This window comes from Marmota monax, unplaced genomic scaffold (assembly GCF_021218885.2).
Source record: "Marmota monax isolate L192 unplaced genomic scaffold, Marmota_monax_Labrador192_F-V1.1 WCK01_AAM20220418_F8-fsc00013, whole genome shotgun sequence".
Classification (NCBI taxonomy): Eukaryota; Metazoa; Chordata; class Mammalia; order Rodentia; family Sciuridae; genus Marmota; species Marmota monax.
In genome coordinates this window covers 432,181-454,609 of record NW_026692202.1, presented here as the reverse complement: position 1 = coordinate 454,609, position 22,429 = coordinate 432,181, and the positions used below count along the sequence as shown (strand labels likewise).

Here is a 22,429-nt window from a genome sequence, read left to right as displayed (position 1 = left end):
TGGGTTAATTCTAGAGAAAATAGGATATTATAAAGTGAAGCCACTTGGCTTCTTCTGCATTCAACTTGTTCTCTTTCTACAGTATTTCTCAATCATGCTGAGTCCCAGTAAAGAGGGCCCTTTTCAGAGGCTGAATAGATGAAGTCACTTATCTTGTACTTTCGGCCTTTGATACTATGAAATAAACCTCTTTTCTTCATAAGTGCCCACATTCAGATATTTTGTTACAGATACTATCTGCCAAATTATCTATAATTGAAAGCAATAAATAGACTTTATACTTCATCTTGGCAGCATAAACTGACTATATTCAACAAGAGAAAAGCCATGGGAAGAACAGTAAAAACTTTCTGATATACAGTCCAAATGGTTAAGATAACAATAAAATGGAGAAGAGGAAATTTACATTAAGTAGATTTTAGGTTTTCAGTAATCATCTGTTAAAAAGCAAAATTATGTTCTATTAGGAAAAATCGCATAAAATACTGGCATGTATACTTTTATGAAGTGACAAGAGTATCTGGCTGAGAGTGTCTTGCCCTAAACCATATGAAAGCCTATAGTTTATTTTCATTACTGTATTCTGAAGAACTTTTGGTGCAAACAGTGGTACTGAAGTGAATACTTCAATTATTCACAATCATTTTAGACTGCTAATTTTTCTAAGTAATTCAGAGATTATTAAATTCATTAATTATTATAACTACTTTGGATAAAAATTGTTATGAAATGTATTGAGTTTCCTTGTCTTCTTAAATGGATACAAAATGAAATTTCCCCCTTTTTTGAGGACTCATGGCCATGAATTAATTATAAAAATCAATTATTTTTTAATTATTTTTAAACCCAGGCCAGAAAACAGCCTTGAAATGAAGAAGAATATTTGCTTTTACATTAAATGGCCTTTTTCCAGTTTTTATATTGCTTTTTTGGTCAATTCCTCCCTTGATGTAAACTACAATTTTTAGTTGGCTTCTGTGATGCCTTATTCTATTATTATGTGCTGCTCCCTCTACCTCCTCTTTTAATTTTCTGAAGCATAAATATTTGGAAATAACATCATCAAATATGTCTGAACTATCAAAGCAAAAGTAAACACACTCTGAGAGTGGGATCAATTGGTTATTTTTATCTTTACTGTGTGGGCTTATTTATTCTGGCTATATAGAGGCCTTTTAGATTTAATTCCAGGTTCTCAACTATGTCAAGTGGAAAAACTGCCAGAAAAATTAATTTCAGAGTAATAAAAAAAAATAATGTTACACCTTGCTACAATACCGTATAGGTTTATCTTGTTTTCGAATTTTTATAAACTGTTAGAAAACATCTATATGGCCTCTGATTCCAAATATGAATATTCCCAAATGTAACTTACGTTTATTTTTACAATATGTTTATTTTTCCAGATTTGGTTAGCTTACTGACAGATGTTGTTTATATGGACTCCATTAGGCTTGAAAATTCCTTATGTTGTCTTGTCATCTTTAGATTATATAATAAATGTTAATTATTGCAAATTAACACACAGTCACATTAATTCTAGATTCTATATTAGGTATATACATAAAGCAAGACACCTACCTGTGTTGGGCTGAAAATTCATTTCAATTTTGTTTAAAAAATGTTTTGTCTAGAGTTACTTATGTTGTTTTTATGCTTTTAACATGTATCTAACAAGCTGATGCACTCACATACACATTAACACATATTTTATATAAAGTCACGTTCTACTACATCAATCAAAGCTAGGTCACAAAAAAGTCAGCAAAATATCTTTAAACAATATGGTTAATTATAATGTTAATGTAATATCTGAGTCAACAGAAGACTTTCTTTTGATTAGTCTCAAAAGTAACAACCACATTATATGCATGTATAAATACACCCACAATGAAATCTATTACTTGTATAACTAAAATGTACTAGTCAAAAAAAAAAAAAAGAAAAAGAGGTATACTACATATTGGCTTTCCTGGTAAAGAAACACACAATACAATATCTTAGTGATTCACTGCCAATAACTAACCTGAAATAATAACCACCAACAGGAACAAGGAATATAATTAAAACAAATTAAAAAAAATAGCCTGATATTTATTCTTACAAGTATTTCACAGGCAATGCAAAAATTTGGTATTCTCACAAAAAGCATTCAAATACAGAATTCTCCAACTTATGATAGTTTAACTTAACAATTTTTCAACTTTACAAAGTGACAAGTATTCAATAGAAATCATACTTGGAAATTTGAAGTGTGATCTTTTCTTGGGCTAGTGATATGTGGTACAATACTTTCTCGTGATTCTGGGCAGTGGCAGTGTGCCGCAGCTCCCAGTCACGTGCTGATGAGCCATGTGATGCTCTATAGTGTACTATGTTGCTAAGCTATAATATTGGGTAGGATAGGTAGTTAAATAATTTTTTTTTTTTTTTGTTCCAGGGATCGAACCCAAGGGTGCTTATCCACTGAGCAACATCCTCAGCCCTTTATATTTTATTTACAGACAGGGTCTTGCTGAGTTGCTCAGGACCTCACTAAGTTGCTGAGGCTGGGTCTAAACTTGAGATCCTCCTGCTCAGCCTCCCAAGCTGCTGGGATTATAGGCCTGCACCACCACAGATGGCAGATAAATACATTTTTGTAAAGGCATTTTCAACTTATGATGGGTTTACTGGAACATAACCACATCATAAGATGAGGAGTACTTGCATAATGTTTTATGATGTTTTATCTACAAAGATATATGACCAAACTATCTCACCTGAAACAAATTAGATTAACCATCTCTCTTTATCTTGTGCTAAGTACATTTGGCCCTGTAGATTCTGTGTTGAATTCGCAGATTCAACAAATTTTGGAAAGAAAATATTTGGGAAAAAACCTCCATCTGTATTGAACATTAGATCAATCAATGCTAGGCCAAAAAAAGCCATATACAGACTTTTTTCTTTTCATGTTATTCTAAATAATACAGTATAACAAGTATTTATTTAAATAAGCATTTACAGTACTGTTAAGTAATCTAAAGATGATTTAAAGTGCAACATATGGGAGGATATGTGTAGGTTCCATGCAAACATAAAGGACTTGGGCATCTATAGATTTTGGTATCCGAGGGGGGTTCTGGAACCAATCGCCCAGAAATACCAAGGGATGACACTACTCAAGTTATATAAAGGGAAGACAAAAGTTAAAAAAAAATGGAAAATACAGGCCAACCTTTATTATTAGAAGAGTCTATGCTGATGGGTATGACAGACATGATAAATCTAGGACTCCTTGTAGAATGTTTAGGTCAAGAATATCTTGTTATGTATTTGAAATGAAGTACAGGTGTCTTATTAAAAAGCTAATTCTTTAATTCAAAAATAAATTTGTTTTAGTTTTAAATTTTTCTACCTGATTAAATTTAGAATGGGAAATAATCCCTTAACTAGCTCTGTTCTATAATCTTTTTCTCTTGCTCTTTGCTTTTTTTTTTTTGGTTTGAAACCAAGGGTGCTATACCACATTCCTAGTCCTTTTTATTTATTTATTTATTTATTTTTTTAATGATCTAACTCCTTATTTACTTTTTTTATTTGTTTGTTTATTAATGTGGTGCTGGGGATCGAATCCAGGGCCTCATATGTGCTAGGCGAACACTCTTCCACTGAGCCACTACCCCAGCCCCAGTCCTTTTTTTTTTTTTTTTTTTTAAAGGTTCATTTATTTATTATTATTTTTTTAAAGAGAGAGAGAGAGAGAGAGAGAGAGAGAGAGAGAGAGAGAGAGAGAGAGAGAATTTTTTTAATATTTACTTTTTAGTTTTCGGCAGACACAACATCTTTGTATGTGGTGCTGAGGATTGAACCCGGGCCGCACGCATGCCAGGCGAGTGCGCTACCGCTTGAGCCACATCTCTAGCCCCAGTCCTTTTTATTTTTTGAGTCAAGGTCTCACTAAGTTGCTCAGGAACTTGTTAAGTTGCTGAGGATGGCCTCAAACTTGGATCCTCCTGCCTCAGCCTCCAGAGTTCCTAGGATTATAGGCTTGTGCCACCATGTCCAGTTTCTGTTCTATAATCTTAAAATGGGAACACACTGCATGTCTCCTTTTCCACTACCTATTCTTTCTATGGGCCTTTCTCTGGCTAATCGGTTTTCCTTCTATCTTCCAGCAGCCAAATTACTTGCTGTTTTCACATTTTTCTGTATATCAGACTCTTGACTCTCATTTTAATGTCCCTTAGACAAAACTCATTTGATTAATCCTTTCACTTTAGATCTTTGATAATATGAAAACATTTTAGGAAAGACAGAGATACTGGTGTCCCCAAACACAGCTGAAACTTCTAAAACTAATGTAGGTAACAACCAAGCAAGAGTACTACTCTGGTCTTACACTCAATCATATTTTTTAAAGATTTTAATAATTCTCATCCATCATGTGATTGTGTTCCAGAGATTCTGCCCTTATTTCCCTTTCTTGGGGGGCGGGGTGGTGGGGGGACATGCAGGGGAAGAAGAAATGATTCTAAAGCTCATTAATTTTACTTAAAATGACTACATTTTTCAGGATAACTATATACTCTATCAAATATCCTCCCCAAAATTAACTGCAAGCATATTAATAGTCTAAAGCATAACACTATGGTTTGCAAGTAATTTTTTTAATACATATAAAACTTACTTAGGCTACTTAGCTGTCTAATTATATTTGCCAAAGAAATATTGGTTACACATTCCAGTTCATTCTTAATGCCTCTAGGCAGTGCTGTGTGGCACAAGTGCCTAGGATCGATGTTTCTTTTCACTAACGGCATCTTGAGATAAACTTCTGTGCTAGTTCACCTGTAGGAAATCAAAAAAAGAAATTAACATTATTCAACTTCAACCAACACAGAATAAGACTCTAATGTCATAATTAAGAATAAAGTTATATGCTTGTATGAAGACAATGAAAATAGTCATCTGATTAAAAGAATCTAACTTATTATTAGCTTTGGTTTATTTTCAATTATTATAACATCAATATGACATAAAACATTTTTTAAAAACTTACTTTCAACATCAGATGCTACATCATGGTGAATTTACAATCACCATCCCTATTATTCTCGTAAAACCATTGTTTCTATTTACTATATATACTGGTTTTGTTTTACAAAGTTGGTGTCCAGAGAGCCTTTCTAAGAAATTACCTAAGAATCGTAAAAAGCTAGGAGAGTACTATCAAATTTATAATTTCATATAAAACATATCAGGTGGTCAACAAGTCAGAGATAAACAGTTCAAGCAGCCTAGCACCAAAAATCTCATCAAACTTGCCAAAAATTTTTTTTTTTTTAAATTTTTTATTGTTGGCTGTTCAAAACATTACATAGTTCTTGATATATCATATTTCACAATTTGATTCAAGTGGGTTATGAGCTCCCATTTTTACCCCATATACAGATTGCAGAATCACATCAGTTACACATCCATTGATTTACATATTGCCATACTAGTGTCTGTTGTATTCTGCTGCCTTTCCTATCCTCTACTATCCCCCCTCCCCTCCCCTCCCCTCCTCTCCCCTCCCCTCTTCTCTCTCTGCTCCCTCTACTGACATTCGTTTGTCCCCCTTATATTATTTTTCCCCTTCCCCTCACTTCCTCTTGTATGTACTTTTGTATAACTCTGAGGGTCTCCTTCCATTTCCATGCATTTTCCCTTCTCTCTCCCTTTCCCTCCCACCTCTCATCCCTGTTTAATGTTAATCTTCTTCTCATGCTCTTCGACCCTACTCTGTTCTTAGTTACTCTCCTTATATCAAAGAAGACATTTGGCATTTGTTTTTTAGGGATTGGCTAGCTTCACTTAGCATAATCTGCTCTAATGCCATCCATTTCCCTGTAAATTCTATGATTTTGTCATTTTTTAATGCAGAGTAATACTCCATTGTGTATAAATGCCACATTTTTTTTATCCATTCATCCATTGAAGGGCATCTAGGTTGGTTCCACAGTCTAGCTATTGTGAATTGTGCTGCTATGAACATCGATGTAGCAGTGTCCCTGTAGCATGCTCTTTTTAGGTCTTTAGGGAATAGACCGAGAAGGGGAATAGCTGGGTCAAATGGTGGCTCCATTCCCAGCTTTCCAAGAAATCTCCATACTGCTTTCCAAATTGGCTGCACCAATTTGCAGTCCCACCAGCAATGTACAAGTGTACCCTTTTCCCCACATCCTCTCCAGCACTTGTTGTTGTTTGACTTCATAATGGCTGCCAATCTAACTGGAGAGAGATGGTATCTTAGGGTGGTTTTGATTTGCATTTCTCTGACTGCTAGAGATGGTGAGCATTTTTTCATGTACTTGTTGATTGATTGTATGTCCTCCTCTGAGAAGTGTCTGTTCAGGTCCTTGGCCCATTTGTTGATTGGGTTGTTTGTTCTCTTATTGTCTAATTTTTTGAGTTCTTTGTATACTCTGGATATTAGGGCTCTATCTGAAGTGTGAGGAGTAAAGATTTGTTCCCAGGATGTAGGCTCTCTATTTACCTCTCTTATTGTATCTTTTGCTGAGAAAAAACTTTTTAGTTTGAGTAAGTCCCATTTGTTGATTCTAGTTATTAACTTTTGTGCTATGGGTGTCCTATTGAGGAATTTGGAGCCCGACCCCACAGTATGTAGATCGTAGCCAACTTTTTCTTCTATCAGACGCCGTGTCTCTGATTTGATATCAAGCTCCTTGATCCATTTTGAATTCACTTTTGTGCATGGCGAGAGAAAGGGATTCAGTTTCATTTTGTTGCATATGGATTTCCAGTTTTCCCAGCACCATTTGTTGAAGATGCTATCCTTCCTCCATTGCATGCTTTTAGCCCCTTTATCAAATATAAGGTAGTTGTAGTTTTGTGGATTGGTTTCTGTGTCCTCTATTCTGTACCATTGGTCCACCCGCCTGTTTTGGTACCAGTACCATGCTGTTTTTGTTACTATTGCTCTGTAGTATAGTTTGAAGTCTGGTATCGCTATACCGCCTGATTCACACTTCCTGCTTAGCATTGTTTTTGCTATTCTGGGTCTTTTGTTTTTCCATATGAATTTCATGATTGCTTTCTCTATTTCTACAAGAAATGCCGTTGGGATTTTGATTGGCATTGCATTAAACCTATAGAGAACTTTTGGTAATATCGCCATTTTGATGATGTTAGTTCTGCCTATCCATGAACAGGGTATATTTTTCCATCTTCTAAGATCTTCTTCTATTTCTCTCTTTAGGGTTCTGTAGTTTTCATTGTATAAGTCTTTCACCTCTTTTGTTAGGTTGATTCCCAAGTATTTTATTTTTTTTGAAGATATTGTGAATGGAGTGGTTGTCCTCATTTCCATTTCAGAGGATTTGTCGCTGATATACAGGAATGCCTTTGATTTATGCGTGTTGATTTTATATCCTGCCACTTTGCTGAATTCATTTATTAGCTCTAATAGTTTCTTTGTAGACCCTTTTGGGTCTGCTAGGTATAGAATCATGTCATCTGCAAATAGTGATAATTTAAGTTCTTCTTTTCCTATTTTGATGCCTTTAATTTCTTTCGTCTGTCTAATTGCTCTATTGCCAAAATTTTAACTGACCAAAAATCCATCTTTGAATTAGAGGTTGTCTTCACTTTGTATGCTTCTCATGTGCACCAATTTCAGCAACCAAAGTTAATTTAAACAGCAATCTCCCAGCAACATGGTTCAAATTTCACTATTATATCTATTAACTCTGCATAAATACAAACTTCATTGCTAGCATTCTAGTCAACAAATCACTGTTAATATGAGATGCGCATCACAATCAGTAGTCATCTTTCCAAGTCAGTTGACTTGGTAAGACTCCATGTGTTACTGAATTCCACAGACAGCAAAGCCAATACCTGTGTTGACTTCTTGCTTCCCACTGCTAAACCAATATGAAGTTTTACAAAATGAATAGTAGAAAGTGGGAATTTGCTAATAGAGACAAAAGAGCAGCGAACAACCAAAAATTGATAACACTGGAAATGAAATTCAAATCCAATGTAAGTGGAAGAGCTGACTGTGGAAATGTTGCTACTACAACATGCAACATTTTGTATGAAAATCTAGATACACAGCCAGAGGAACTTAGGGAAGGCAAACTTACAAGTGAAGAATGTAGTTTTGACAAAAATAAGAAATATGTCTCAGGAAGGGATGCTGGGAAAAATTAAAGGGACTCTGGGAGTTATTTCACTGCACTGAAAGTACAAAAGATAAAATGCTGGAAGTGGATCCAAATTTAGTAGAAAAGGAGTGTTATAATTTGCCAAGGCACAGAAAAGATGTTTGAGCTCTGTTAGCTGTGGCTCTTTTAGGTTACACAAGACAAACACTGTTCAAAGTGTTCTTTTTTGTTTTTAAACAACAAAAACCTAATATTGTTTCTAAAGTTGTAAATTACATTGTACTAAATAATCGTTTTATTTTTTAACACTGTCCTTATACATCTTACCAAGAGTTTTTAATGTTTTGATAAAAAGATTTAAAGAGCATGAACAATTATATTTTTCTCACAAATAAAGACAGTTTTCAGTCTTGCATGGTCATATTAACAGTCCAGCCTAACTGTTGAAAGTGCGGCTGACTGCCCAAAATTACCTACTGATAAATACTGGTTACTTTATAAAGGAAGAGATTTACTATTTTCTGAGCTTTAATGACTAACAAAGACGTTAGTCATTAAATACTCAAGTGTTACTTATACATACAACACTTTGCAAGTATGTCAATTAACATACTTTAAAAAAAACCAAACAAATGAAATTTGTCTCCTTTGACCTTTTTGCACAAAATTCTATGTACATTTTTAAATATTTTTAAAATTGTGTAATATTAAGCATACAGAAAAAAAGTATGCACAAAACTGTATAACTTAGTAATTTAAACAGTCATATAACTCCATAAAAGAAATAAAACATGCCTGCACCTCAGGACTCTTCCATTTTGGACTCTTTTGTCCTTGTTTACCTCCTCCTCAAAGATAAACTTTTCTTTAAAAAAAATTTAAAAATTAAATAAAAGCATGCTGTCCATCTACAACTACAATGTCTTTTTTAAAAAAATATAATATTATATATTATATTGTGTATATGTATATAAAATAAGCATTTCCTTGTTTTCTTTATATTTTCACCACCGAGGTAGGAAACTCTAAATATGAATATTATGATGGCTTTTTGAAGTGAAGGGAATAATATATATTGTGACTATACATTACGAAGAGAACAGTCTGATTAATGACAGTTTCAGCTTTAAAAGATGATGCCAAACTGTTCCAAAAGTAACTATACCAATGTATGCTCTTTTTAGCAGTGTAAGAGGCTACTGCTGCCCCATTCTTACAATACCTCATACTGTCAGTTTTTAAATTCTAGCTGTTTTGGAGAATATGTGGTAGCAACCTATTTTAGTTTAGTATTTTCTTAATTATTAATGAGTTTAGAATCTTTTCATATGTTCAATGAACTTTTGGATTTCTCTCAAGAAGTACATATTTTTTCTGTAAGGGCTCATGGGATATGAGCCACTTAAAAATTATATATGAAAAAATATCTTCTGTCACTCACTAGTTCTCTCTCTCAATGATATTTTTAAATAAACAGACATTTCCAATCAGTATGGTGAAATTTATCATTCTTTTTCTTTTAGCTTTAGTATGAAAGCCTAATTATTAAAATCTTTTTATACCAAGATCATAAATATGACCATCTACATTTTTTTCCACTTAGTGTTATTGCTCTTGTCTTGCACTTTAAATCAACAACTGATATGGAATTAATTTAAAAAAAAATTTTTTAGTTGTAGATGGACATAATACCTTTATTTTTATGTGGTGCTTCACACATGGAAGGCAAGCACTCTACCACTGAGCCACAACCCCAGCCCCTGGAATTAATTTTTTGAGTGGCATAACATTGCAGTCAAGTTTCCTATAATTCTTTTATAACTTTTATCATAGAGCAAGTTTTTATATTATAATTTCTAAATCTATCTAATTTTGGACTCTATACTAACTATTCCACTGATGTGTCTTACCTAGAGCTATCTTAATTAATGGGACTTTGCAGAGCAGGGAGGAAGAGCAGGAAGAAAAGATTAACATTAAACAGATACATGAGGTGGGATGGAAAGGGAGAGAAAGGGAAATTGCATGGTAATGGAGGGAGACCCTCATTGTTATACAAAATTACATATAAGAGGTTGTGAGGGGAATGGGAAAATAAACAAGGAGAGAAATGAATTACAGTGGATGGGGTAGTGAGAGAAGATGGGAGGGGAGGGAGGGGGGATAGTAGAGGATAGGAAAGGTAGCAGAATACAACAGTTACTAATAGGGCATTATGTAAAAATGTGGATGTGTAACCGATGTGATTCTGCAATCTGTATTTGGGGTAAAATTGGGAGTTCATAACCAACTTGAATCTATTGTATGAAATATGATATGTCAATAGCTTTATAATGTTTTGAACAACCAATAAAAAAAATAAATTAAAATAAATAAATAAATAAATAAAATAACGATAAACCCCCCCCCCCCAAAAAAAAATTAATGGGACTTTGTATAAGTCTTGATATACAACAGGGCAAGCTCTACCTCGTCTTGTTTGATCTTGGTCCTTTATATTTCCCTGTAAATTTTTAGAGTAAGATTATTAACTCACATATACATACATACTGGGAATTGATTGGAACTATAATAAATCTATAGCTCACTTTGGGGAGTACTAATATTAATACATTTCTTCCTATGCATGAATATAACATATGCCTCCAATTATTTCAGGATTTTTAAATGTCTCTCAATGTTTTATAAGTTTTCTGAAAAGAAAGCTTACACATCCTTAGATTTATATGTACATGATTTTTTATTATACTGAAAATGGTATGTTTTTTCATTTTATTTTCTGTATTGTATATACAGAAAATAAATCTCTGAATATTGGTCCTATATTCAGAGGCCTTTCTAATATCTAATTATTTTGGATTTTAAAAGTATATGCAATCATATCATAAATAGTAACAGTTTATTCCTCCTTTTCAAGTATCTTACATCTTTTCTTTCTTTTTCCTGCCTCCTCATACTAGAGAACTTTTAATACATACTAACTAGAACTTTTAATACAATGTGAAGTAACATCAAACATATTTATAGTCTTTTTCCTGAACTCAAAGGAAAAGGCTTCAACATTCACAAGAGTAGGGTTTTTGTTACATTATGCTTTTTTTGGGGGGGGAGGGAGTACCAGGATTAACTTGGGGCAGTTGACCACTGAGCCACATCCCCAGCCCTATTTTATGTAGACACAGGGTCTCACTGAGTTGCTTAGCACCTCACCGTTACTAAGGCTGGTTTTGAACTCTTGATCCTACTGCCTCAGCTTCCCAAGCCACTGGGATTACAGGCATGTACTGCCTGTTAAGTTGTTTCGTAGACACCATTTAATAGATTAAAGAAGTTCCTTTCTTAGCAAAGTTTAAAAGGTTTTTAAAATTATGAATGATGTTGATTTTACCAAATGTTTTTCCTACATTTATGATGATGATCATATGACTCTCTTATTCTGTTAATGTAATGAACTATATTGATGGTTTTCTTTTGTTGTTAAACAACTTTGCATCCTTGCAATACCAAACTTACGTAAACTTACTGAATTTTTGTCTGCTGGTTCTATCAGAGAGATATGTTAAGATCTCCTATGATGACAGTAAATTTGCTAAATTCTTGGTATGATTTATTATTTTGAGACTATGGTATTAGGTACATTTAACATTATGAAGTTTTCTTATTATCACTAATAATATGGTCCTTTGCATAAAAGTCTACTCTGATATTAACATAGCTATACCAGTTTTCTTCTGGCTTGTGTTTGAATCATATAGCTTTCCCATTCGTTTCCATTTTCCTTTATCTTTATGTTTTAGACCTATCTCTTTTTTTAATATTTGTTTTTTTTTTAAGTTTTAGGTTGACATAATATCTTTATTTTATTTTTATGTGGTGCTGAGAATCAAACCCAGTGCCTCACGCATGCTAGGTGAGTGTGCTACAACTTGAGCCACATCCCCAGCCCCTAGACCTGTCTCTTGATAGACAGAGTTAGGTGTTTCTTTTTCATTTACTTTTAACTCAGATTAATAACTTTACACACTTATTTGTATGATGCCAATAATATTCCTGCTGCCCAGGATACTCTTCGTCCACAGGCTGTTTTTCCCCTACTGTTGAGAGCCACAGCCGAAGGGGCCCCAGCAAACTTCTAGCTGCCAACTGATTGGCTCCTCTGCGGTGATGCTCATTGGGCTGTTTCCCCGCCCTTTCAGACCACGGAGATGCTCATTGGGGGACTTTTTTTGGCTCTGCCCACCGACCCAGCCAATCAGCCTCAAGAGCAGGAGGAGTGGGGGAGGTAGAGAGGCTTGTGGGAAGCCGGTGGTGGCAGTTGGGCTCTGAAGGTTTTCCTGAGGAGCTGTGTGGTTTGTTGTGTGTGTTCTAAAAATAAAGTTCGTTTCTTTTGATAAGTGGCTCCTGAATTGTGCCCAGCCAGACTGCGGCACCCTACCCCTACTTTTCTTACAATTTCAGCTAAGATGAGGGCATTCCTTGATCCTCTAGCCCTGACCAGATGTGGTCCCTCTTTTAAAATTCTCTCATACCAATCTATCATTTTTCATTAAAACACTTGTCTCAGTTTGTATTTAAACATATCCATGATTGATTTGTCTCCTTTATTAATCAAAATGCAAGGTTTTTAAAAAAATGTTTTTTAGTTGTTATTGGTCATAGTACCCTTGTTTTATTTATTTTTATGTGGTGCTGAGAATTGAACCCAGTGTCTCACATGTGCTAGGCAAGTGCTCTACCACTGAGCTACAACTCCAGTGCCCAAAGGCAGGTTTTGTGTAGTTTTTTTTCTCACAATATATTGGATACCTAGTATATGCTTGCCACATTAAAAAAAAAAAAAAAAAAAAGTTCAACATGTATTTATTGAGTAACTAAAAAAAAAACCACTTAACTATAATTCAAACTTCTCTTACTAAGCTATAGATTGCCTATGCAATTGCTTCCTGGACATTCATACTTTCTGGACATCCATATGTTCCATAAGACATATCAAATTCAGCATGTCCAAAATTAAACTCCCTATATTTCCTTTTCAAATCTAGGCATCACCTTTAATTCTGCCCTACCTGCTAGAGTCCCTATCTATATCCAATAAGAGATCAGCCTTACTAATTCTGTCTCATTAACATATCTCACATTCTGACCTTCCTTTTCTATACTACTTATGACATCTTTAATTCAAACCCTCACTTGGTTGGACTACACTAGCCTATAAGTTTCTCTTGCCATTCCATGTATATCACCATTCCCACCAATCCATCCTTTGCCTCAGCTTAAGAATATTATCAAAATCTTAAGTTTGGTAATGTCCTTCTGCAAAAATAAACCATTCCACGGTTTCTCTTTGTCATAACAAAGTCCAAACATGATATACAAGATTCTTCAGAATTGAGTCCCCACTTCTTCCTCTAGCCTCATTTCTCATTATACTCCTACCTTTAACCACTCTTTACAGTCCTACCTTTTCTCATGCTTCTCTCTGCAGAGGTCTCTCCCTTTCTTATCCTCAACAAAGAGCACTTAATTGTTTCACACTAGACTCAAGCATCTGAAGCCTAACTGAATCCTCTAGGCAGATGTGGCAATCTACTTTTTGGTGCCCTCAACACAGATCCACATTTGCATCTACCTCAGTTCTCTCAATTACACTGTACTTATTTGTTTATATATCTATGCTTAAGTGATAGACCCTATAGGGCAAAACCTTGCCTTATTCAGCTTGTATATCCAAGATCTAAAAAACAGGAGATAATTGATAAGATAAATATGTAAGTAAAAGAGAAAACAAAACCATGAAATATAAAGAGACACACACACACAGAGGAAAAAAAAAAACTTCAGGTAACCTTAGGTAACTGAGGAGCACACACATACACTTTTCTAAAGCAACTACTTAATCATGGTTTAAGGAATTACTTGCTTTATTTGTATAGAAAAAGGAATATATTTGAGAAAATTGATACCTTACAATTGCATTGAAGAATCATAGGCTTGTTTATTTCACTCATAAGAGAAAGTCTGAATAATATCTTATTCATTTCTGCATCTTTAGGGTCTATCTCAGAGTTAAATTACCATAGTCTAAAGTATTATTCCAATCTCAAAAGAAAAATGAATTTTGTTGGGACTAAAACAGTGCCTTTAGGCACAATGCAAAAGCTTTCTGGAGAGAAAAGTCTTTCCTCATCTTTTCCTTTTATTTCAGTTATAATACCATATTCATTTTCATATTTTTCTATCCTAACTCAAAAACCGTAGTGGAAAAATGTTAAATAAAACAAAAAATTTAAATAAAATGTAACAACTTCATCTTCTAAATCCTGAAAAAACCTGATCATTTGTCACATTAAGAGTAAAAATTAAATCCTAAATTTAAAGGTATAAATTAATTATCAAGTAAATATAAGATCAAATTTATTTTAGTACTTTTTAATACTGCAGATAATACATTTTGTTTAAAAGCAATTTAAAAATTACATAGAAAAAAGTGCACCGATCACCTATAATTTAACATCTTTTAGTCTATCAATGCCTAACTTGCTTACTCAGGAGAAATTTGTTTGTCTATAAGAAAGCTAAAATATATCATGCTAATATATAAAATAATTTTTGAAATGATTAATCTGTTCCTCAGGGTGATGGTTAAAGATACCTACCACAGCAACCAAAAATTTCTCAATTAATTTATAACTCATTTGGTTCTAAAAGTAATTGAGTTCACTGGAGATATAAAAAGCTAAACCAATTCTCAGGTTCTTTCATGTATTTTCAGCAACTAAACTGTCAATTACTAAAGCAAAATTCAAGAGATTGTTAGTATATGTAAAAAGAATATCTCATGTAAAAGAGATTTTTAGAATTAATTTTTAGGATAAAAAATTTCAGCTATAATCGCTACAGTTTTAATCAGAATAACTTTTCATGGGTAAAACTTTAATTCCTAATACAGATTTTAAAATTAAAAATAAATTGGCTACAATAGTGTTTAAGACTTCATGTTCATTAAATTAGTAAATTGAAAGTCCTCTTTTAGGAGAGCAAGGAAAATGAAACTACTAAAATCTACCCACAGCATTCTAAATTAAAACTTTATTTTGGTGACTATTGCTAATATCAACAATTTGTTTTTTAAGTTATTTTAAGAATGCCTTCTGTTGAGCCAAAATGAGGCATATATATGTATAAAAGTATACAGGCTGGGGTTGTGGCTCAGCAGTAGAGCGCTCCCCTCGAATGTGCAAGACCCTGGGTTCGATTCTTAGAACCACATAAAAATAAATAAAATAAAGGTATTGTGTCCAACTACAACTAAAAACTAACTAACTAAATAAAAGTATAAAGCAATACGTAAGTGCTAAAAATATCTCAGGATCAGACATTATAATGATGTTACAACTTTAGAAAAATCAGAAAAAAACAAGTTATCAAATTCTCATTTTCAGAACCCCCAAATATTACCTGTAAAATTTATTTTAAAATTTTAAAGGATTCCTTATGGTTACTAATGTTAACAAAAATAAAATGCCAGAAAATTATTATAGTTAATCACTGCTTTATGGAGTACATAAGAAATTCATGTATAATTAAAAAAGAAGTTTAAAAAATTATTTTATTATGCCATTAATGAAAGACAAGTGATGACAAGCAACTAATTCTTTAAACTAAAGTCAATGAAATAGTCTACGCTCATTTAAGGGTATCTCTGAATTTTAAAGGCGACAGTGATATTAAATTTAAAAATTTATGTGAAATCACAGAAATATAATATTCAATTTTCATGACAGTATTAAATTCAAAGTAAATGATTCAATTATATGATTGAGAGAACCATTTAGTATAAAATAACTATTCAAATACAAACTAATTTCAATATTTTAAATACTTCTAAGAATTTTTGAGAGAGTAAATACATTTTAAGAAATGAATGACCTTCCCGCAATTAGAAGCTGCTTAATTATGCTAACAGAACAATTAAAAAAATTTGGGCATCTGAATATTTAAATGAAATATTTAATATTTAAACGAATATTTAAATGAAATAATTTCATTAATCTACAATCAAATGACAAAATGATGTATCATTCTGACAGACAACTGATTAAAGTAATATAAAAAGCTTTAAAAGAATACATAAGAAAGAACTCCATATTAACAAATAGACTAAATCTATTTTTAAAGCAATAATATAAAATCATAGGTCTTTGAACAGTATTATAAATATATTTTAAAAGATATTGTTCTAAAGTATATCAAACAGAATTTTATAACTTAACTTCCCTCTAAATCTATAACGTACATGTTCCAAACTTTTATTATTGTGGATAAGTAACTGAACTTACCAGTGAAATACCAGAAGCTTATGTAATACAACCTCGGGAAAAATACAAATTTCCCCTTCATGGGAAGCAGTAAACTTTAAAACTACTTACTATTCATGATTCTTTAAAATTCTTTACACAGGAGATGACAAAGTCAACTGAAGTACTTGCAGGTCTAAAGAATTATTAATCATGCTGAATACCTCCAGTAAGTTGATTGCTTTGATATGCTGGGGCCTTTGCTTAAAGAACAGTGCTATTGTTACAAACAATAAATAGATAATTACATTTTGCATGGCAAGCCTCGAGAGCAAAGTGTTAAATTTTGATAGGCTGAGGTTGAAAAGAACACACTGATATATAAACTTAAGTAAAAGAAAATGAAATAAACTACATACTCAGCAATTCATGACACTGAAAATGCTGACAGATTTAAGAAAACTGGATGCTAATAAAATAATAAATAGTATTAGATACTTATAGAGTGGAAATGAGACTCAATATAAGGAAGTTGTAATAAGATCCACTAGGTTAGTAGTTTATTATATGATTCCATGTACTCTCAAAGAAAATATGTATTTCTTTCAAGTTAATGCACCCACTACTGAAACCTGACAAGTTCATTATGTAAGCATAATACTTCATCAAGATTATTTTAAGAGATGTTAATCTGAAATCTGTAATATCTACACCACAAATTCAGAATTAAATCATTGTATCATTAAATCATTTCCCCAAATTGAGAAAGGCTTTGTGAGTTTGAAGAACTGGCAGATAAAAGAGCAGGCCAAGGTGTATGAAGTGCAGTGAGAAGACTGCAAGGCTAGTAAGGGGTCAGATTAAGTAGGATCTGGAAGGTCATACTGCAGATTTTCAATGTTATCCTAATGGGCAGTCTTTGAAGGATTTTTAAAGCCAGGCAGTCCCAAGATCAGGAATGACAGTTCATTCTCTCTATGGAGACCTGGGTAGTGGGGGATGGCAGACTAGAAGGAGGTAGACTGGTTAGTAATCCAGGTAACAGTGATGGTAGTCACTAGGACTTGATAATACAAAAGTATGTCAATTGAAGATATATCCTATAAGTAGAGGGAAACAGGATGATGATTGATTAGATGTGAGTGAGGCCCAGTTCTTGGCATAAGAAACTTTCTAGAGATAGCTAATTGAGATGATGGAAAAAGTGAGACGGTAATTAATGGTATTTGGAGCATGTGATAGTAGAATAATGATGAGTTTTAAAGCCAAAATCAATTGGGAAGGCAAAACTATATTTAGTAGTTTTATTTCCTTTACTTCCCTTTCATTTTTTCCTTATATTTCATGATTCTAGGCCCATTTAACTCTTTTGTCTCTACATTGTTCCTATTTTCTACACCTTGTAACTTGAGTCCACTAGACTTCTAGACAACACAGCCAGGGTGAATACAATATTCCTAGAATTCACCTTCAATGCCACCTCAACCTATATGACATGTCTAGTAACGTCATCTTTCTGTAGGAAACAGCATGGCAGAATACTATTTGCATTACTAACAATTTCTCCAATGTTTAACTATAGCTTTCTCTTCACTTATATGTGAAGAAAAGTCAATGAAATAGTGAAAACATAATAGATGGTGACCATGTCAATAGCAATACCTATACTATTCTGTGAAACTACTCATCCACAATGGCACAAATTTCATGTATCTTTTGTTGACATTTAGTATCTAAAGTAGAGAGTTCAAAGACTTCCTTGAATATCTACTAGTGCAGTGACACACAGTATAGGGAAACTTTTAATGTTTATATATTTATAAAAATCTTTCAAGATTTCTGTATTTACCTAAATTGTTTTTAATAGGTTAATTAAAAGTATACAAATATAAAACCAGTATAAAATCCTTGTAACCCTTATATAACCATAAAACCAAAATAAATACAACAAAACTGCAAAACCAACAAAATTCAAAATAGTAGCATTTAGTTAATATGAGGAAATTCTTTTCCTCTAAATGATTGTTTGCTATATGAATCTTGTACTACTTTGAAAATCTGCTTTACTGTGTTCATACCTGTCCCGCTATATTTAATCATAGCTTTTTCTCTGCTTGAAGAAATTTTACTCCTACATTACCTGGCTGACACTAGTTAGGCTTACTATGTGCAAATACAACTATTATATAGCAAAATGCTTGTACATAGTCAGTAGACTGAAACAATTCAAGTTATACTATTTGACACCAGAGCTATGCTAAACATAAACAAAAACAGATACAGAAACAAATACTAAGATTACTTTGACAGACAAACTTTTGAAAGAATAGAAATCCTTCAAAAATCAAAATTAAATTTTCACAGAAAACTCACAAACAGGAATGGAGCTGTAGCTCAGGTGGCAGAGCGCTTGCCTAGCATGCATGAGGCACTGGGTTTGATCCTCAGTACCACATAAAAATAAGTAAAATAAAAGCATTCTGTTCACCTACAATTACAAAAAAAAAAACAAAAAAAAAAAACAAACAAACAAAAACCCTCACAAACATCCAAATATATGCTCAGGATGAGAACTATTCTAGGCCTAGCTAAAGACATGACTCAAAGGAGGAGAAATGTATTGCTGAAGAGGTAGGGCTAGGAGTAGAACCTTTTTTTCCCCCTTATTCACATTCTATTGCTTCTTTCATTTTAAGCTGAATTTATACAATGTACACTTTATGAAAACATTTTAATAGCTAATTATTCAGGGAATGAGCAAAATTTCACTGAAGAGAAAAAACACAATTATTCTTTTCATCAACTAAAACAGAGGAACATGTATTTTTTAAAAGTAGCAATGTACATCAGTATGCATCATAGATGAGAACAAGCCCGCCCACAGACTCCTTCTACACATGATTTTTGCCAAGAAATGAGAAAATTTATACCTCCTCCTATCCACTGGTCTTTTTCTCATCCTCAGGCTAGGCATCCACTTTTCAGTGGATATATATTTCCAAATATTGGCTGGTTGTCCCTTTCTCATACCTCTAATGGGGGTGGGGGGAACACCTCAAAAATCAACAAGCCCTAAAGTTATATTTTTCCCAGAAAAAAACTGGCTCTTTATTTCTTATATTAGCTAACAGTTCTATCAAACAATAGCCAAGTCAGAAATAATGTAATCCTTTTTTTCTTCCAACTTTCAATTGTACAAAAAGATCCATTAAATAAGTTCCTAGGAGAAGAACGGTAGGCATCAAACTATTGATATATGCCTTCACATTTTTGAAAATGGTTGACAAATACTCATTCAAAATTGTTCTACAAATTTATATTTTCCATCCTCAGAATAATGCAGGGAGGGGCTAGGATTGTGGCTCGGTGGTAGAGCGCTCGCCTAGCATGTTTGAGGCCCTGGGTTCGATCCTCAGCACCACATAAAAATAAATAAAATAAAGGTATTGTGTCCAACTATAATTAAAAAATAAATTTAAAAAAAAGCATGCAGGGAAACCACTTTTTAATCTCTGAATTATAGGTCTGTGAGATGTGCCATAATTTATTTAACATTTCCCTAATGCTGGACATTTTCTTGATTTTCAGTTTTTTACTATAATAAATATTAGAATAAGCTTTCATTATATAAACCTGTGCCCAAGTTTCTGGTCACTCTTCTCAGAATATAAAAAACTTAAGGCTTCTGAAACATTTCCAAATTACTTCCCTAAGAGTACACAATTTTGATTCTCCCTGATTTCTTGGCTCTATGAAACTCTGGAAAATTAACTTCTCTGTGCATCAATTTCCTCACCTTTGAAACAAGGATAATAATCACCACCTACTTTAAGTGGGTTGTGGGGTTTTTTGTTTTTGTTTTTGTTTTGGTACCTGGGATTGAACTCGTGGGCACTCAGCCACATCCCCATCCCTATTCTGTATTTTATTTAGAGACAGGGTCTGAGCTGCTTAGCGCTTTGCAGTTGCTGAGGCTAGGGCTAAACTCATGATCTGCCTGCCTCAGCTTCCCAAGCTGCTGAGATTATAGGCGTGTGCCACCGCCCAGCTTCAAGTGGTTTAATGTGAAGATTAAAATGGTTAATACATGTATAGCTTTTAGAAAAATCCCAGATACACAGGAGGTACACAATAAATACTGCGGCTATTATAATTTATCAGCAACACTGAACATTAGGAGATAAAACTGGTAGAACTCAGACTCACCTTAAAGTGGGAACAATGTTTGGAAGCAGCATTTGGGAACAAAGATCTTTTCCAAAATAAATATATGAGGGATGCAGATAACATATGTAATTATAATATATGTGGCACAGTTAACACATAAGAGGGTATATATGAAACTAATTTTAGGTCAGGTTGTAGACAGGGAGATGGGAAGTTTAAGCTTGGAGAAAAGAATGAAATAATTACATGTAGGGATGTTTGCAGGTTATAGAAGCAGAAACTCTCTGGAACACAGTGGAAGGAAGTAAAGAAATGAGTCAAATGAGGAGTGTTGACAGCACTGAGAATTTGTGAGTTAAAAGATTAAAAAAAAAAAAGATAGATTATCCTGCCACTTGACTGAAATGAACTGATATGAGGCATAATAGAATTATTTCTAGGTCTTTTGAAAACATATGGACACTATCTTCAGTTTACTTTTTTTTTTAACCCCTGTTTTATTTATTTATGTATTTTTAATGTGGTGCTAAGGATAGAACCCAGTGCCTCACACGTGCTAGGTAAGCATTCTACCACTGAGCCACAACCCCAGCCCCTCTTCAGTTTATCTTATAGTCTGAGAATGCATGCTATGGTACAAAGAAATAAGTATTCTTTGTACTTTACTGCATGTGAACAATACAACTAATTATTGGCCCTGTAGGGATTGTGATCTTAGTTGTGATCTCCAATTCAGTATTTCCTTCACTATAACTACTGACATTTACTCCTAAATCTTATTTCTGAATTTGCTAATTAATTACTTGGAATATACAATCATTTAAATTTGGTTTTGTAATTCCTTAATTTTATTCACTGATTGCTACAAAGAAGCTCATTTGCTATTTTCCTGCCCACTCATAAGTCTTCTTAGATCACATAATTTGTCATCTTGGCATTTCACTACACAGAAGAGTGTTTTGTCATTTCAAACCTGGGCATTTTAATGCGTACTTTTCCTTCCTGAACATTTCAAAATATAAAATAAAAGCAGTGCCAATATTAATTTTTATTGTTAATAGTTTTCAATTCAGAAAAGACAACCATTTTTAAGACTAGAGGAGACATTAAAAACTAAATGATTCATCTCTTATTTTGTAGCTAAGCAAAACTTACTTGATAGTTAAGAAACCTTTTTAAATTCACAAGATTAACAGCAGATCTGAGACCAGATTATAGGTTTGCAGATTTAAATCTACTACTTGCTCAATTCTTTATTTGTTATTATTTTTAAATCCATTTTATATTCTTAACAAATCAGCCTACCAAATTTCACAATCTCCTAAAAGACTTTCCAATATATTCTGAACTACAAATAAGGTTTCCCAAATCCCAAATGACTACTTTCTTCAATAATAATTTGCAGATTACATGCTAGCCTTAAAACACATACAATGAAGAAGATATAAAAAAGTAAAATAGCTTCATCACCCAGAAGCTTACAAAATAATAAGCAAACATATGCACCAAAAATTTAGAAACAATGAAAATTTAGTATTTTAAGTCTAAAATAGAGTAATACTATTAAGTAAGCAGAGAAAATAAAATCAAAACAACCTAAAGAGATTACAGAGGAAAATACTAACACAGACCTGTTCTATCTAATACAGTAAATATTAGATGTGTATGACTAAATTAAAACTTGAAAAGTCCCCTTTTTCTGCTGTTTGGCAGAATCACAGCCTTTGGATCAGAAGTCTCCTGAGTTTCTCCTTTGCTAGCAAAGAAATAAACCTTCTTTTTCCTTTTTCTCAAAAAAAAAAAAAAAAA

The 22,429-nt window shown here is 33.1% G+C and overlaps 1 protein-coding gene across 3 annotated transcripts in view; it reads right to left on the bottom strand.

The window, feature by feature from the left end:
* Wasf1 (WASP family member 1) overlaps positions 1–22,429 on the bottom strand; it is a 61,962-nt gene that overhangs the window by 12,373 nt on the left and 27,160 nt on the right. For all 3 annotated transcript variants that reach the window (XM_046432252.2, XM_058575018.1, XM_046432261.2), the window contains exon 2: positions 4,673–4,833. In XM_046432252.2, coding sequence (XP_046288208.1) covers positions 4,673–4,805 — 133 coding nt within the window. In that variant the 5' untranslated portion in view covers positions 4,806–4,833. The remainder of the gene's footprint in view (positions 1–4,672; positions 4,834–22,429) is intronic.